General features: G+C 33.1%; 1 protein-coding gene across 15 annotated transcripts in view; it reads left to right on the top strand.

Moving 5' to 3' along the window:
- Positions 1–20067, top strand: part of LOC118187454 (uncharacterized) — a 533306-nt gene that overhangs the window by 456547 nt on the left and 56692 nt on the right. For 14 of the 15 annotated variants that reach the window (XM_085808871.1, XM_085808867.1, XM_085808870.1 and 11 more), the window contains one exon: positions 18579–18743. In XM_085808871.1, the coding sequence (XP_085664997.1) occupies positions 18579–18743 (165 nt within the window). Of the gene's footprint in view, positions 1–12982; positions 13101–18578; positions 18744–20067 lie in introns of those variants that run through there. The other variant, XM_035357689.2, reaches the window with a different exon arrangement.

The following is a 20067-nucleotide window of genomic DNA, read 5'->3' as shown; positions in this document are numbered from 1 at the left end:
TCTGGTTTTTCTTTTTTTCTTCCCCCCCCTTTTTTTGTTATTGCTGGCCAAACGCTCAAATCAAAAGCTGTTTTCTTCATCTTTTTTTCTTTCTCTGGAGCCGTTGCCACAGAGGTAGTCGCAACAATGTACTTTGGCGGATCGTTAAGATATTTCTTAATGTATAAATCTACAATACAAGCTATCAGAATCTCACGAAGTATTATCCCCTGCTCCTGACGAACTGTTGAATCTTTTTCATCAGCATTTTGTCGCAAGGAGCAGAGTCCATACGTAATTACGTCTATTTTGCAAATAGATGTCATTAGGGAAAACGCATTAAACTTAATAACATAATAACAGAGTCCATCTTCCTTCCGACCAATAATGGCAAATAATAAATGAATTTTACAAATAATGCAAATCGGTAGAGAGCAATAAACGATAGGATGAAGAGATAAAGCAATTTTGCTCCATTAAATGCATTCCAGAAACGCTTTTTAAATTGGATGAAAACGCTCCAATGTTTGCGCACTTTTTGTGGGCTTTGGATCGTTAATTGTTTAAAATTTACACCTGGGCTTTGTAATGGAGTTCTAATGGTATAGGAATTTCATTATAAACATAATTTTTATCCAATCATCGTTTCGGAATTGCTCTTTAAATTAATGATAATCGGTGATTTTCTCAGTCGGAAATCGCAATTTAATTTGTATGAGTTTAAATGTGGAGTTCATTTATTCTCGGCCTAATCGCCTAAATCAAATTCCTTTAGATAATATATTTCACCTGTTTTGGAAAGAAGTTACATTCTGTGCATGCAATTTTTCTATTTTTATTTGTTATGTTTTCCAATATTTAAAAAAAAATTCTGTGTCTGAAGCATTTTCCCCCCTAATATTAAGCTAAACAGTTAAAGTAAGCTGCCCTTAAAATCAATGCTAGAAAGTTATCATTATAATCTTGAGCAATTCATAGCTATTCATTTGCTATTTATTAGAATGATTTATATTACAATCTAGTTGCAACGAAAATGCTTATAATATGCAGATAGTTCACTACGATAAACCAAAAGGTAAGCGTATGTGGTATTATAATTATTGCCATACCCATCTTCAAAAGAAATTAAATATAAAAATTCGTTTATAATACTAATTAAACTTTCATATTATACTTAATATCTTATGACTTAATTTTTCTTTCTGCGTCACAGCATTTTCTAAACTATCTTAAAATTACATATTGCTATCTATAGCTAAAATTCTCTGTAAGAAAAGACATCTGCTATTTTTTAATACTTAGAAAATCAATAAAGAACACCGCTTAAGATGCATTACTGTGTTTTCCTATCAAAATGTTCTGAAAAAAAGGAATGAAAATTAATTCTTCTAATATGAAATATTGGCTTTGTGCAGATATATACCAGTTTTTCAATATCTGATATTTTTGTAGAATATTGGAAGTTAATAAGTCGATTTCTTCGTTTAAATACATTCAGAAAACTCCTTAAATGAGGTAGTAGAGTCATCTTTTAAAATTAGGGCATTTGATCCATTGATATTAATGTTAGATATGTACTTAGAGGAACCTTTCCAAAAATTTCGACTGTTACGTTACTCATTACGTAAGCTACCGTGGATTTTAAAACCCACTCCGCTTGGTAAGTATCGCCATTGGATGAAACATGTCTTTGATGTAGCAGTCTGTAACTGTTTACCAAATTGACGGATTCGAACGCAATGTATGTACTTCTTAATACTTTAAACCTTTGTTTTATTTTTTAACAATTTATCCATTTGATGTAATATAAAATGCATTTAATGTATAATATATTTAATTGATAATTTATTGTAAAGTTACAGCAGGATTTTAACTGATAAAAGATGTTTCGGTCACCATTATATTAAGATTTTTTAAGCAGAATCGTTTGATTGAGTTACCGACGCCTTTTTCTTCCATTCAATTTCTTTTCTTACACCGCCTAACAAGTTGTTTTTAACAGTCGTTAAATCTGGTGGTTTTTAAAATTCGGAACTGATTCACCTTATCTGCCATAGCTGAATCATCAAAAATGCAGAACATAGGGCAGTAATATTTACACTCAACGGTTAATAATAAAGATGACTTAGATGGATGCGTTGCATTTGAAGCTACCGTGGTTATGTTGAGTGTTCACGATCACATTTAAAATTCTCTTGTTTCCAACTCTGCAAGAATCGGGCTTTGTTGTGCACAAATGGCAGAGGTCACCACGTTTTTTTTAACAGCGTAAGTATATTTTAAAGTTGTGCTGGAAAACTGAGAATGTGTATGAGATTTTAAGACAACAGGAGATAGACTTTGTTTCTTCGACACCGGCACGACCGTAAGATCGTGCCACAAACTTGAGCTGGAAAGAGTTGTGGTTTATGTGAAGAAAGGGTAGTAGGACATTAACGGAATATAATAAAACAGAGAAACTGTTGTGATTGCAGTCTCCACGGTAATATATATCTTTCAGACATTTGTTAATCTTCTAGAAAAGCAACAGATATTGAATGACACGAGGCATATGATTATTTGTGCTTCTCTTCTCGTGAGAATTCCATTTTTCTTTATCGATATGGGTGCAAACTATGTATTGTATATATTACTGCCAATTGTTACCAGTTTGAAGATCTATTAATTATTTAAATTATCTATTAAGATTGAAGATCTATTATTATCTATTTAACGTATATGAATTTAGTAAAGAATATCGTAGTTGCGAAATTTTTTGTGTAACTTGTTTTTATTTTTAGCGTTCAAAGAGTTTCAACATTAGTTGAAGCCAACCTTGACTAATTTAAAGTTGAAAACTCAGCAGTACGAAACATAAATTTATTTATAGTTTAACTGTTTCGCATCCATAGGCCCTAATTTCTGTTCCTCTCAAACATCTGAAACGCCCGTACGTACGAATTTCTGTTGGAATGGATTTTCTTCCCTTCGTACCAAATAAATTACTATAGCGTTAACAATAACCTGCTTAAGTGAACTGATTACTTACTTCTCTCTTTGGGTACCTTTGGTGGTTTCACCCACTGTGCGCTGTTTTTTCTTAGGACTGCGAGTATCAATACCTAAACGTTGACGCTAAACAAATTGCATTCAAATAAGAGAGCTACTTTAGTCGCTTCAGAAGAATTATTGGCCTGTCATTTAATAACTCTCGAAACCAATGAGCCATGCAGGAACGTGATAGGGAGGAAAGCACCAGATAGAAAATGGACGCAGACGTTTGGAAGACCTGGCCGATGTCTGAATGCACGGGCGATGCGGACAATTTCGCCGTGAGAGGCTTAAATGTTTTGAATCCTTTCCTATCATTTAGTTACAGAACTTTAAAACTTTGGAAGTATCGTTTTATGTACATCTTAAGAAAGAATTAATAATGAAGTAAGAATTAATAGTGAAAATAAATAAAATGGCACAGAATTCCAGATTCTTGTTAGTTCTAACGTGTAACTTGTTCTAGTACGTGTAAAAGCAAAAGGGAATAAAACTAGTAATAATAACTTTTTACATTCGTGAAAAACTGGAGTTTTGAAATCCACTTCTGATATCAAGAGCACCACTCCGGTATCAAGTGCTTTTGCGAGTATTTACCTATTCGCATATACTGGTGAAACTCAGCTTTCAAATACCACATGCATAATATCAACAAAATCTCTATTAAAGTTATAAATATAAGATTCTTCTGGTAATTTGCTTCAAGAAATTTCTGCTCCATTCGGTTCGATTATCTTATCCCTATCCTTCGCAATCATTTTGTATGTTATTTTCAATTCAGGGTTAGGCCACGATACTAGACCTTGACTTGAAAAAGAAGAATGAGTTTAGAAGAAGGAATGCTATAAACCATATTGTTATCCAAAATGGAATGCAGTGTCATTAATATGCTAAAAGTTGTACTACAAGAGCGCATGGCAGGAATGCCTTCAACTCCTTACACTCTGCCCCACCTAAAATGACAGTTCCCATGAGAAATGGATAAAAAAAGTTGACGCTGTGCTGAGATAAATGCCTTAGTAATGCGGGAGAGGTGATTATGCAAAAAAGTAATTTAATCAGAAGAGACTATAAGAGTAACAAATTTTAATAATCAGAAGAGACTATAAGAGTAATAATTGAGGTATTTTTAAAAAGCTCAATTATTTTCTTTGTAGCTAAACGGAATTCGCTTTATGAATCCGCATAGTTATATATGTGTATTTCTATCTCTCTTCGTGAATACTTACGTGTATACGATGTTTTCAAAGAATTTTCACAAGCTATAAAAATAGCTATAAACTTCAAAAGCTATAAACTTACATCACAATGAACTACAAGTAAAAATTCAGATTAATTTTGTTTTTTGACTTTTAAATTAACACAAGTCAAAAGCCTGTAAAGTATAACAGACAACATAAACACATCGTCACAAATAGGCACAATATTATGATACACACCCATTAGAAAGACAAGAACAGGCTAATATCCCTTCTTATTTTATTTATTTTCATGGTTATTGTTTTTTTACTTTTTATTTTATTTGCTCTAAATCCAAGTTTTCTTCCTTTCAGTTTTTCAGAAATTAGCGATAGTTTGGATAACGGTTTGTATTACATTGATTGCAAAATGTTTTTAAGCAAATAAAGGGAAAATGTTTATGAATGCAAATGAAAAACTGCTCCCAGCCAGAAAAATTGGAAGAAAGGGAAAATTTGTATCCATTGTTCTCTTAAGCCTAATCCAAATATAAATTTTCAAGAAAATTGAAAATATCTCTTTAGTTCCAAGTGAGGGAAACCAGGGGCTTTATAGTAGAATATTTAATTGTCTCGTTGGAAAGAGGGGGTATAAAACTAATGCAAAGCGTAAGGCTGCGTTTCAATATGAGATTTGTTAAGAATGATGTAATTGTGATTCAAAGTAGAAATGTGTGTTGGTATGCGTAGAAAAGTACAGGAAAGATGAAGAAGTAGCCAGAAAAATTCTTTATGTAGAGCTTCATTTCGTCTTAGATGTTAAAATGCACTATTTTTCCTCTAGACAATTTTTCCTTTTGAAGAAAAAAAGACTTAGGTTGCTTGACTTCTCTGAAATCGATTGAGTTTTCTAATAAACCAGTGCAAAACGTAAGTTTGAATTTTTGTCTAAATTCACTTTTGTCTCTGCATATTCTTCGCAATGTAATCCATCTCTTTGCATGGTCACGTAGCTCTTGAATAGTTTCGTAAAAGGGAAGCTGAGGTGAGGTTTTAGATAAGGTTTTATTGAAAGAAGTTAGACCGTAGTGACAAATATATATTTTTTCCACTGGCGGGTCCCATAGACGTTGGCCACTGCTAAAACCAGATGCGATGGTCACTTTTATTATGGAGGCATCTAATAGGTGAGCCACATTTGCCTCTTATGAGGATGGACAAATACAACCATGCCGTCTCCGGGATTCGAACCCAGGCCCTTTGGTGTCGCAGTCGGCTCCCCTAACCCCTATGCCGTTGGGGCGGCATTGTGACAATTATGGCATGTAAGATAGTGCAATTTTTGAAGATAGCCGCAGAGTGAAAAGAAAACTTCCGTGCTTCTTGCTATTCTGTTATTAAATCGATAGTGGCAGGTATCGGATACCTGAAATCCAATAATTAATTCCATTAAAATTTATTCCCATTATGGAACGATATTTTAAAGGAAGCAACATAAAATATGATTATAAGTACTTTTTATTTGACAGCTTCTGCAAAACTGGTCTAAAAAATTCACAACTGAAATTCTGCAGACACACTGTACCCACACATATGTATGCATATGTAGGCATGCATATATATATATCCATAGATAGATAGCTAAATAATCGGTATTGTAACGCTTTAGGAGTAATATGCGAAATTTTTTAGGATACTGCTTCATTGTACAAGTAATAGAGTCAAGAATTTTATGACGGCATGTACACCCAGGAAACTTTTTTTTCCTCTTTTCAAAATTTGGGGTACAGTTTAAATTCTTGGAAACAAAAATGAAATGGAATAGTCAAACCTGAGAAAAAATTGTTTTCACGACCAGTTTCCATTCCAATACAAAGTAGTTTATCGGAAAAATCTACACAAGAAATAAATGTTGTAGAGCCATTAGGTTATTTGGAAGCGGGAGACGTGAAAAATGTGCAATGCCCTCGCCAGGACTCGAACGACGGATCTCTCGAATACTCGCCGAGTGTTCTGGCCATTACACCACCAAGGTATGCTAAGAAGACAAGTGAAATACCTTACATACTCCCCCTCTTAAAGAGCGACTGGGGATTAGGGGACCCAATCGCCAAATCCTGGTGGTGGAGAATCATCATCCACCATCTTTTTTACTTCGGGCGCCACCGTAGAGATATTAGGATATTTGGAAGCGGGAGACGTGAAAAATGGACAATGCCCTCGCCAGGACTCGAATCACGGACCTCTCGAATACGCGCCGAGTGTGCTGGTCGTTACACCACGAAGGCATGCTAAGAAGCCGCGAGAAATACCTTATAATATAATAACTCAAGAACAGTGTTTCTTTCTTTTGAAAAGCGCCTTAAAGTTATGTGTTTATAAATTAGATAACATTCAGCCTTTAGCATGTGTCGTTAATATTCGTTTCTGGCAGGCACTTTTTTCAATTTAATGTGGAGAAAGTATCTGATGTCGCAGAAATTATGTGTTAACAGCTTGGTCATGAAACTGCATTTCAGAAAAATTTCAATTGCTTCGAATAACAGTGACGCCACATAATACCTTACAAACTTTACCATGCTGATTATGCATAATCTTATAAATCAGTGTGACTGTAAATATATACGGTATATAAGCATGGCTACAATATATGCATACATCGTGGAAAAAAATGCTAAATAAATAAAAAAGATAATCTGAAAGGTTTCAGATTTTAAATTACGTCCAAAGGCGCGTTTTTTAACATTTTGTGTGTTACCTTTATTTATTAAATATCATGTTCTCGCACTTAAACCATAAAATTCAGTTCAAGAGCAATATCGCAAAATAATTTTAAATTGAGCATATCTTTAGAATTTCCGATACACGGTCTCGCGCGTTGGAGATTTTTTCTGTACAACGTTGCCATTACTCGCTTTCAAATCCTTGAGTTTGTTAATAAGAAATTCGTTAAAGTTTTACAAAATATGAAATCGATAATCAAACAAATTCCAAATTTCAAATTTAGGCTTCCAGATGCCCATAATCGCAGCAGGATAACGTCATTCAAAATTGGATGGCTCTAGGTACCGTTGTTTTATCACAATGCGAGAAACATATATACATTTATGCAGATTCTTCATTATTTAATTTCTTCAAATATAATAGAAGGCGACAGTATTTGGTGGCAACGATTTGAAAAGTGATACGCCGTTTATAGGTTTCCGACGAAAAATCGCAAAACGAAACCAACAGTTCTTCAGGGGCAAAGCTCCTTTGGACTGAAGCACTTGCTTACATTATTACCATTTTCGTGAAATTTAATTATTTTTATGAATTTTTTACGATTACTTACTACTCATGAAACTCAAATCTTTTCAGTTTTAATTAATGCAAATATATAATTGCGAGTTAACTATGTGCCTGCCAATGTTTTCTAAAGCATGAATTCAATAAAATTCTGTGAATAAGATATCTTTTTTGAAAATAATATTACGTTCATCAATATTTTTTCACAATAATATACACAGAAATTTTCGCCACGTAATCTTTTTACATATATATTACATTTCTAAACGATATTTTATTTCTTGTTACGTACAAATGCAAACATTTCGCTTTTCAGTTTGTGTACGGCCCCTGAATAGGATTCCCGATATCTGTATCGAATATCTCGATCAATTTTTGTCGTATGGGAGTCAAACATTTTCCGTTTTATTTTTTATACCAAGTACAAAATTTTCCTAGATATAAGTATAGGGACCGGAAGATTGGTTTAATTTATTTTAATTATTATAAAGCACTCAATAACTATCTTCTTAAGAGGAGGACTTTCTAAGGAACTTTCTTCTTCGTAGAGAACTTTCTAAGGGAAATTGGCTCGTATCCACGTCACACATGGGCAAAACCACAAAACGCCCATGCAGCCAGCCCATTCGCCGCGATTCGAACCACAGACTGAATTACTAGTGTTCAGCGACTTTACTACTCGGCCACTGGTGTACTCCGGGACCGGAGCAAAATTAATTTTTAAAAATACAAAAGCTTGGACCTGCGTTATTTGAAACATTTTTTAATTGGGAGAATATGTCTGCGACCAATGGTTGAGAAAATCAAGACCGGGTAAAGACTCTTATGGACAATTTGTATATTATTGTACTCATTGTATCAGCAGTAATCATCATGCAGATGCTGTTCTTCATTTGTACAGCATCCTCATATTTGGAAAAAACTAAGAAATTGTGATTTTATAATTGTAAACGATCAATCTCCCAAGCGAAAAAAATATATGACGTAGTTTAAAGCATTTTTAATTAGAATATACCTTGAAATAAATTCATCCGATAATGTTGATTTAAAACATCCATTCGATAGTTATTTATGAGTGCAAATTCAACACTTTTTGAAATTTTTTAAAAAAATAATGGCGTAATAAATAGTTCTCTGAATTTTAACACTTCTTTTTAGTTCAGGGGAAAAAATAAAAAATAAAACACTCTATAGCAAACCAGCATTAATCGGATTGCAGTAAAGTGGGATCGTAGTGTCTTTAGATATACTTTAAATTTCGTTTTTCCTTTCGATTAAATCCCATCAAATTTGAAATTGGAACACAAAATTTTTGTGGAAGAGATTCAACATTTCTGCAAAACAAAATTCAAATGGAGCATCTACTTGAGTTCCAACTGATTTATTTGATGTGTAAATTCTTTCTCTGAGAAGTAACTGTGGAATATGTTATTTTAACACTCCTTTCTTAATATCTATATCTCCCTCCAGTTTTATACACTTTTATGCTAACGACAGCAAGATAAATCTTTCTTGTTTTTAAATTTGAGTCATGATTCTTGACTAGGAAAATCTAATTTAGTTTAATTACAGCAGAACGCTCTTATGAAATTTTCCTTCGGACCCAAATAAAAATGAACTACTCAAAGGAGTACATCCACTTTCTGAAATATAATTATTCAGAAAACATCTTGCTAATATCTAATGTTAAATTCATTATTTTATTAATTACTGAGAAATTAAATCCATTTTTTTAAAATTTGAATAATTTATGTTATATTTTATTTTCATTTCAATTACCATTTTGAAACTTAATTCTTTAAATTTTAACGTATTTCTTTTTACAATTTACTCCATTTAATTTTATTTATGTATGCTAAACAGAGCAACAAAACTTGCATTTTTATAAACATTTCAACATATTTTTGCTCAAATCTTTCATTAATTAAAACGCTATTGATTAATCAAAACAGTCATAAATTTGTTTGTTTTAAAGAAGTATTTGTTGTTTCAGAATTAACGCGATACCATTTTAAAAGAGAAAAGATAGGTGGACTAATGTATTTCTTTTTCTTATTCTAAGCTGTCCTCTTTTCCATACTACGATTACGAAAATGAACGGAAAGTTAGAGGCCTTTCTTCGCTCCTTAAATGGCCAATTGATTTAGAAGAATTTCTTACTGTTATGATGAGAGCAAATAGTAAAGGCAATAGAGAGGCAATGACAACAGCAAAGAAAGGAATACCACTGTTCTGAAAACAAGATTTGTGACTTCCGTTTCTAATTCGTTGGGGAAATATGTACATTCAATACGAATTGCTTCATAAAAATAATGAAGGGAACCTGTTTTCCCAAAGAAGAAAAACTTCTGAAAATAAAAAATTAGTGCGAACTTCTTAAAGAGAAAAGTCTTTCAGGATAAAACATTTTATGCTAGATAATTTCACTTTACAGTTAAAAATTTGGGATTTGGGGAAACGAAATTTTTAAACAGAAAAAGCTTTATAAAAGTCTTTTATCTTATTATTTTTCCCGTGCATTATTGACTTTTTTCACAGTTGTCTGCAATTTAATCTCAAAGCTTCTCTGAAGTGGTTTCGAAAAGTACTAAAAGGATGGAAAGATCAGAATTAAATTTTAAAAGGGTGGGGGAACATGACAAGTAGATATACGGATGGAAAGATTTTGCCTTAGTCACCTAAATGATTTATCCATGCTCCCGATATAAGTGGTTTCGGAGACTTCCCTGTTTGCTGGTTTCTCATCTATACGCAATTTAGCTTCTTTTTGTCATTTCTCTGTTTTACCAATAGTCTTTCATGCGTGTTTAGTTTACCCTGGTTACAAACAATTTTATTAGCAGTCCTGTAAATGATAGATGACATTTTTGATCTTAGAACATATATTCATATATTTTTATTGTTATTTTAGAACATAAATTTGAAATCCTGTAGGGCTCCTTTTGTAATTGGAAGCTAGAGTTGAAGTCCTGCAGACTCTATTAGACAAACAGCGAATTCAGGTCCTAAACAAATCACAAAATATGGCAGTAGGTTAAAATGACCTTTTTTATTCAGTCTTGATGTAACAGAACAAGCACAACTCGCTCTACAGACGAACGAAACTTTCACCATAACAAATAAATTCAAACGTTCACCATAACAAATAAATTCAAACGTTGATAATATAGTATAACACATTAAATAGACTAATATAAGCTGGCTTCGAATATTTTACCTCCGCGTATTTAAAATATCGGCTAGCGAGAATGCTAAAATAAGCTGGCGAAAAATACTAACAGCAAGATGTGATTGCCAGAAGTTATCCTCTAAAGAATCTAAACCATCAGCTTAAAATCACGCAAAGCTAATTTGCATTCTGCTACGGAAAGGAGACGTTATAGTAAAAGGTTAAATCAAAATAACTGGTTAATTAACACAAAATTCTTTACAACTCCCTTGTGCCATGTGAGCAAAAAACATTAACCAATAGGTAAAAGTAGCTTATTATCGATTAATCAGATTTAGAACTGGAAACACAGTGTAAAAGTTTTGTAAACGATTCCGACAGTTGCGAAATTTCTTTAGGCAGTGATCTTAGTGTATAAATTAAACGGATTTTCCCCAAGCAAAAAACTTTTATGCAATTGAATGGAATGTTTTTTATCTTTTTCATCTGAATTTCCTTTCGCTGCCATTTCTGTAATTCGTTAGAACGTAACAGGAGTGACAGAGAATTTCATTTGTATAATATGTTTGTTTTTATTTGCCTTGCTTTTCCATGCTGGATACAAACCGAGCCGCTGAACAATGTATTCGAAACAATTTTGTTCTAAAGAATTCCATAAGTGAATAGTAGGAATTAGTGTCTAAATAGGAATGGAGAAAAAGATTCGGGGACAAACAAGATATTATTGCCCAAACTTACGTATTCAACTGTAGAGACATTAAGTATTTTTGGAAGAAGGCAAGATGAAAAATGAGCAATTGCCTTCGCCGGGAATCGAACCACGGACCTCTGGAATACCGGCCCAGAGTGCAGAACCACTATACCACGAAGGCACGCTAGGAAGGCGGGAGAAATACCTTATATACTCCCCCTTTTAAAAGGCGACTGGGGTTTTTAGGGGACCCAATCGCCAAATCCTGGGTGAGGAGAATCATCATCCAACACCCTTTTAGTTCGGGCGGCACTGTAGAGATATTACGTATTTTTTGAAGCAGGCAAGATGAAAAATGAGCATTCACCTTCGCCGGGAATTGAACCACGAACCTCTGGAATACCGCCCAGGATGCAGAACCACTACACCACGAAGGCACGCTAGGAAGGCGGGAGAAATATCTTATACAAATATGCATCCTATTTTTTTTTTTTTTTTCAAATTATTTAAGTCATCAGATAGCATTTAAAAATAAAGAAAATACGAACGTGAAAGTAAAAATTTTAAGCATCATTTTGCCTTCCCCTAGCATTTACTTTTGAACAAATGCCCGGCCTCTGGGTTTTTAAAACAAATTTAGCTATCACTGTGAATCTTGGGTTTAAAAGCGGTCGAGCTGTAAAGTCGCTGAAGACTAGTAGTTCGACCTGGGTTCGATGTCAGGCGTACAGGATGGCAGCATGGACGTTTTCGTGTTTTTTCTCATGTGTAACGTGATACAAGTCAGTTCTCATTAGAAAGTCCTCCACGAAGGCATCCCTTCCCTTAGAAAGATAGCCCACTCGCGCTTTATCATAATCAAATAAAGCAAACTCGTGCAAAACGGACTTTCTTGTGAAGCACTTCTGTTTGGGAAAAAATCAACTGTCAAAGTCAAAAAGGCTATTTTGTGCTAAATAAAATTACTCTAAATACTTTAAGTTTCGCAGATGCAAAAATTTTTAATATAGTTTAAAAGTTGATTTTATACAAAACGAAAACTAATTAGGAACTGTATTGACAAAAAAGTGCAGCAGTTTCTGGGCCTCATTCACGTAAGATTTTGCGCGTCTTAAAGGAAAAAAAAAAAAAAAAAGAAAAAACTGCCTTTCAATTATTCCATTAGGAAAAAGTATTCGCATTGTAATTAACTGTGCGTTTCTGGTGTAAACATTATATGCTTACATGAAAAATGTTAAGAATCAAAGTTTAATTTGGAAAATATGTGAACATCGCTATCTTTTACTAAGCAAATGAAAAATAACAACAAAAGGAAATGAAATTTCTAAAAATAAGAAATGTTTTACAACAATAGAAATGAATATAAATTATAAAAATTAGGAATATTTCGCAACAATAAAATCGAATGTAAATTCTAAAAATAACGAATTTATCACAACAGTAGAAGGGAATGTAAATTTAAAAAAATACGGAATTTTTCTGAACAGTAGAAGTGAAGGTAAATTCCGTCATGTTCTTTTTGATTAAATGTTTCTTACGGAAAAGAAAAGAAACAATTATGATCTTTTAAGCAAATCATCAGGGAGAGCGGCTAGCAAATTTTTCCTGCAGCGAAGGCAGGAAGGGGGGAAATCGCGACTTATCTTTCTAAATGCGTTGTCACCTGCCTCTCAGCAAAACTACATCGTGATTCTAGTCCTCGTTATCACACTAATAAGCTATGCGCGCTGAAGTATGAAGTATGCCGGGAGCCATGATATACTGGGTGAGCTGAAGTTTTAAACTTCTGTACCTCTAAATCTTTTAACTTAATTTACGTTTATTAGGTGCGGTACTTAAACTGTAACATGTGTTTAATGGGATATATGGTAGAACAAAATATAGTTTTTTTCCGAAATTAAGAAACAAGAGTAATTTTTACCAACTAATTTTTAGTATAATTTTAAAATTTCTCAAAGAAAGGAAAACTCATTCTTTACAAATAAAATAGTAATTGCATCGTGGCATGAAATTTTGCGATTGTTTTGGCGAATTTTATTACATTTTGAGAGATTTTGAATTTATTGAATAACTTCCAAATTTCCAACTGCTTTCAAACTTTAGATGTAATTGCTGTATTGTTTTTCTATTTAAAATGTCCTGTTATTTGCCGAGTCATTTTCTCAATACTTAAAAAGTGTTACAAATTAAAGTTTGATGGTAACACTTAAAAGTTCGCAATTGGCGTTGTATGTAGAAGAAAATGTGAGCAGCTTGCCGAATCACAGACGGCAATCGGCTTCTGTTAAATCGGCAAGCTGCCGATTTAACAGAGATCATGATCTTACGTAGCAACGTGATAGTATTTCTAGAGGTTTGTCTTTCTAATAAGTGTTTAAACAGCTGTGCTATATAATAATTTAGTTTTGTATTAATTGTTTATATCATTTCTTGGTGTCTAATAGACGTGTTTTATAAATGTTAGTGTAAATCCACGTAAAATATCATTCGATGCAACAGAAATTTTGATCTTACATAGCAGTGTGTCAACGCTTCCAGAATTTAATTGTTATTTTTAATGAGAATTCAAAAACATATGCAATATAAAACATATTTAGGTAGCGTACTAATTATTTATATTATTACTTCGTGAATAGTAGACACTTTTTATAAGAGTTATTGAAAATCTACACAAAACATTCTTCAACAGAAATCTTTGTCTTACGTAGCAGCGTAATAAACAATTCGAAAGTTACTTTCTGTTTTAATGCTAAGCTCTTTGCAATAAAATAAATAAGAAATAATGTGCATAATTTTTAAATTGTTGAACTATAAAAGTTTTTTTTTTTTTTTTTTTTTTTTTTTGCTAGAAGCTCTTTACTTTTACGAAGAAGAGTTATTGGAATTTGGTAAGAATTGTTGCCTAAAAAATTAAGCAAAGTAGCAAATTACCATTTTATAGCATCATTATGAAATACTGATTTATTCTTTGACTGATACTTCGGTGCATGTGCAATAAACTTCAGAATAAAAGAAATAGATTTGACAACGAAACTAAGGATGTTGCAAAAATCTTATGAAACCTTTTGCATTTAAAAAAAAAAAAAAAATCGAAATTAGTCAGAGTTTTACATTTACAGCGAACAAAACTGAAATCTAAGGGGATTATCTCGATTTCGCCGTAAACCTAGTAAAAGGGTGAAAACAGATTTTTAAAAGCTGAAATTTTCTGTTTTTATGGTTGTTAATTAAATTGCATTTTATTAAATTTTTATTGGCATTGTCTTTATTAGCAATAGATAAAACTTCAAAATTTTATTTGGTTATTTTACATTCCGTTTTTGAATTAATTTTAGATAAAGGGACCAGTAGGGAAAGCGTAATTTCATTTAAAAAATACTTCTTAGTTATGAGTTTAAGTATTCTTTACACTATGATTTAAAATGTTTTATATCGATTTTTTATATTAGAGGAAATTATTTAGTTTAAGAAAGATACTTTTGGTAAATTACATTTGTAACTTTGTAGTTACAGGAAAAATATATATTAATACTGGATTTTTGAAGACAAGTATTAAGCACATATAGATCTTATTCCGGATGAGCTTGGAAGGAAAATTCGAAAATATGTTAACAACGGAGTAAATAACTAGAAATATAGGAGCACTGAATACCTTTACGGCTAATAACAGAAGGAATAGGAGTACTGAAATACTTATGGCTAATGACACAATTAAGATTAATGGTTCGAAAAAAAATAAATAAGAATGTGCGTTTGTTTTCAAAGATGCAAATTTTCAGATATATTAATATAAATAACATTTACACAAAGAATATTTAAAGAGGGATTTTAAAGAGGTATATATTTACATAGATAATATTTACCCTGGGAATATTCGTACAAAGCATGTGTAAACATGCAAAATTCTAGTCGAAGTGTAACACAAATACAGATATGAAAACAGAAACTTTCGATCATAATTGAGGGTTATGATTAGTATAAAGATCAATAGAGACATGGAAAATAATAACTGGACTGTTTATTTAAAATGATGGTGCAATACATTTTTATTTGTCCAATTTAAACAGCACAATAGTACTTGGTTGCATTGACAGAATCATTGTATAGTATATATTAGATTTAAGCCGCAATAAATATATTAGATTTATATGATTCTCTGATATTTAAAGCACCAAACTGCTACAACCGTAAAAGCTTATCGTTTTGTCTACCCTTTAAACGCAAGAATCGCAAGGTGAAGCTTTAAAATAAAACTTGTTTAATAAGACGTCAATATGATGGTTTACATAAACAAAACTCTGCAACCTGTGAGCAATTAAGTTCATGCATTCAAACCTAACTGAATGGGAAAGTACAAATTCACGAAGCAAAAGCGGCTTGGTAAAGCTAAACCCATTTTAAAAATCAGCCAGGAAGGAAGTGCAGCAGAGAGAGAGTCAGCCAATGATACCATAGAGTTCTTTGTCTCCCAAATCAAGAGCTCTGCTCTTATTTAAATTTAACTACTTTGAGTTCTGGAAAGAGTTCATGAAAACAGAAATGAAAGTGCAGGCACACTGTAAGATACATGAATTAATTAACATAAAACTTTGAGAATTAACATTATTTGTTTTATTTATTGATTGAATAATCGTAAATCAGTTTTCGATTCAGATTTTCAATGTGAATTTTCCTTGAGGGAATATTCTCTGTATAAAAATAACCAGAATTAATAATCTTTGTGTAAATGGCCCTGCCCTTTAAGCTTTTGATAATCATGAAAGAGCTCTGCTCGTATTCCAGTTACGCACTGCAGTGGAAGCAAATGAAACAGCTCGCATTACGACTAACAGACATCTCGCGTATTTGGAAAGAAAGAATTGCTTAATCTCGCAACCACGAAGGGTTAAACACACCATTACCTATTTTATTGGAATTATTTTGCAGGAAGAGCATCTGCGACAAAAGTTTGCTACACTTCCTCCACACTTTTAAAATCAAAGCCGCTGTTTATTTTATTATCATCACATTATATCCTGAAAATCTCTAAACGTACACGCCTGAAATCGCGATGAAGCCAAACGTTCCGTTGCGAATTGAACCCGGGCGAGCTACCAATGTATAGCAAACTTATCCATTCGCCTGTTGTTGAACCCGTAGAAAAGGTGTTTGCTGATGATGAGAAATGTTGATCAAGGGTGGTACTTCTCGTTTTCTATTTCTGCTTTTAGTTGAATGCAGTTTTGTTCTAATTGGTTACTGAATCCCTTTATCTCTTCATCTGCAGCTACCATTCCTTTGTTCCCCTTTAGCTCTTAATCGGAAGCTATAACTCTTCTGTGAAACCCATTGACAATCCAGATTTCGACTCAAATCTTGTGGAAGCCTTATAAATGCACTCAATTAAGTATATGCACCCAGAAAAAAAATTGATCCACAGTTACAACGAAACGCGGCATGCAAATGTGGCTTGGCGAGTTGTGTAAATGATTAAACATGCAGCACCATTCAGCTCTGCGGAGCGATATGATGAACGTCTTAAGTGCGTATAATGTAAAAGCGCAGGTGCGGCGAGTGTCCAGTATTTACAACCACATTAATGGCTTTTATACATGACACTGTAATGAAAGATGTCTTTAAGACGTTCGATGACGTTACGAATAGTCGTCACAGTTTCAGAGGGGTCGCGTCATAGGACTAATAAAAGCCGGTTGGTTGAACAGGCGAATTGGTATACTATTTCTTACTCAGCGGTCCACAGCCAGAACACAGGGTGTGACAGTCTGGGGAACGATCAGTTGGGCCAGCAGTTTAACATTAAGTGCGCTGCGAAGTGCGTTGACTACATTTTGCAGCCGATCGCACTACCTATGCTAGCAGGTCATCGGATTTGTCTTTTCCAGCAAGAAAACGCTCGAACAACGCATGAATAATGACGTGTTAACGTTCTCGAGTAGCCTGCCAGGTCTCCAGAGCTGTCGCCTATGTTTGAGATATGTTAGGCAGGCAAATTCAGTCGTGTACAAATACGTCCCAATTCGCTGACTAGTTGCTCCATTTGGGGCACAGTCTACCGCAGAAGAACACTAGGCTACTTAATAGACCCCCTGCCCAACCGAGTACCGGCTTCTATAATCAGTAGGTGGATTTTTCACATTTTTTATAATACTTGCTCGTAATTAAAACGCTTTTTTCACCCCAATTTTTTATCATTTGTTTATCTACACACTATACTCCTGACGAGTTTCGTAGCTGAGACTCGGTTCTTTCTGGATGCATATATTCATTGCAACGGGGTGTATTATATTTTAGAACAAGGCTTCTGAGACTTATCTCTGTTCATATCTTACATTAGACATAAATTTAAATATTTGCATTATCAGTACTATATTCCTCCTTATCTACTTTGCGAACATGATGTGTCCTGAATGGGAACAGTGAGCTTACTGGAAGCTACATTGTGTGGAATTGTAAAATAGATGACTAAGTTGCGAAGGGTTTAACTACTCTTTATTCTCCACGATATTACAGGCGCTCCCTCACTTCCGGATACAAAGACCAACCACTTGTGGTCTGAACGTAAAAATATAAGAACTACTAACTAAATTTAAATAAGAGCTTACTTCGAATACTTTATGCAGATGACTAACATTAAGGTTTCCCTTTTAGTTTATTCCGTATGTAGAGCGCAACTTGCGGAAAACTACAATATGTTTTAAATATCGAGAGGACTAAACCTCTGGCCTTAAAGGCGGACAGCAACTGATTGAAGCTCGCGTGGAACACAGTGGCAAGGAGGCTTACCTTCTCTCCATATAATTCTGTTTGTGGCGAAAAGCCACAACTTAAATACTTAAGCGTTAGCAAGTACAATTTGTATAAACAATTTAATGCGTTTATTCTGGCCGTAAGTGGAAAAATAAGAGAGGACAGTAAAGTTTTAAAGCAAAATAAACGTTAATCAAACTTTAAGATCCTTACAGCATTTGAATTTGTTCTTAATTTTTAGACTCAAGAATATTTATTGAAAGCGAACAGATTTTTATAATTATTGATCGCCGTGCATGATACATCTAAACATAGATGTCAATTAGAAATAAATAGTTGTTGTTTTACGAGTATTTAACCAAGCGAGCTATATTTGAAGAATTAAAATTGATCCAAATCGCTATACTTGGAGTTTTCTGGATAAATATTTTTCTTGACGAGAAAACAAAAGGAATGCTATTTTAGTGAAATTTCTATAGCGATGCATTATTTCCAGAGCAAAGCCGTGGGCCGAGGCACTGACACCGTCTCTGAAACATCATCTTTAAGCTCTGCTCAACTTCTAATGATACCTCATCAAGTCCAGATGCAGCAGTTCCTTTCCCCTGCTCAGATACAACAGTTCCTGCAGCAGCAAGCGCTGTATTACCAAAGACAACAAGTAAGTACCTTTATAGATCTTTCGCTTACAAAATTCATTAACCATAATCAAACTTCGCAGCAGAATCTTCAAGAGACCGACTTTTTCGGCTCACTCTACCCGGTGTCCACTGAACTAAATGCATTAAGAAATATGAATGATCTCACACAAACCGTGTGAACTGGTTTATGAGTACTAGAAAGAAGAAAAAAAGTATTAGCATTGTTGCAACTGTCAAGAGCTGTGAAGGATGTTCTTAATTTGAATTCGTGTAAAGTTTTAATTACAAAAAATATAAATTAAAATTTCATGCTTTTCAGATTCATCACATTGTAATATTTATACGATATTAATTACTAAGCATGATTTTCAGAATTCAGGTTTTCCGTCAAGGTCAATGTGTGTGTTTATATATATATATATATATATTACGTAAATTTTCTGCATTTCTAAAATTTTCTTTATTTCATTAATTTTCAATGTTTCATTTTAGTCTTTTGATTATACATTTCTGTGCACTAGTTCTTCATTGTTTTATTTTTTAACAAAGTTTGCATCGTTTTATTATGATTAAAGGCAATTTTCTCAAGTAAGGAAATACAACTCACTCTTATAGTAATTACATATTACGATTTGAAGATTGAATTTTCAAATTAAACAAAACCTCCTATTTCTTACTGCTTCTTAATTAGCAGTTTAAATAATTTTAAATTAATCTTACTGTACAGCTGTTTTAATCTTGATTCTTACTTGAGAAAAAGACGAAATACTTTTGCATCTATTAATTATTGTTAATTGATCGGAAATTAGTATATATATATATATACCATTTCAACAATGCTTCTTCAGCAGCTGTTTGTACTTTGCTTTTCTCTACATTTTTTCGTGTTTAGGTTCCCATTTCACATGAGCAGGAATTTTCGTATATATTTTTCTAATAATACACAGATTTTCTCCAGTGTGCTTTTATTTAAACTTGCCAGATGGTTGATTTTTTGAAGCAATAAATGTTTTTCAGTACAGACTTAGAAATAGAATTAAAAAGTTTTAGATCAAAGGATGAGAAACTACTCCCATATACTCTCTTATCTTATTATGGATTTTGCACATGAAAGTATATTTTGCTCATAAAAGCATACTGAACATTTTGCAAATCTTATATTTTGCATTTTAAGGGCCATAAAAAAGTTAGATCTTTTAGTTATAGCGCTCTCTCCATATTGTTTGAAATTTTCCCCGTAAAGCTAGCTATTTTAATTTATAGCAATTTGAAGCACTTGTCTACAACAATATATAAGGATACTAAACTCGTGTAAGTTCTATTAACTAACTGAATAATTGAAAT

Source organism: Stegodyphus dumicola, chromosome X2 (assembly GCF_044657685.1).
Source record: "Stegodyphus dumicola isolate Sdum_Otavi_A_Nest chromosome X2, ASM4465768v1".
Taxonomy (NCBI): domain Eukaryota; kingdom Metazoa; phylum Arthropoda; class Arachnida; order Araneae; family Eresidae; genus Stegodyphus; species Stegodyphus dumicola.
The sequence above is the reverse complement of the archived record's forward strand: the minus strand, read 5'-3'. Positions and strand labels throughout refer to the sequence as shown.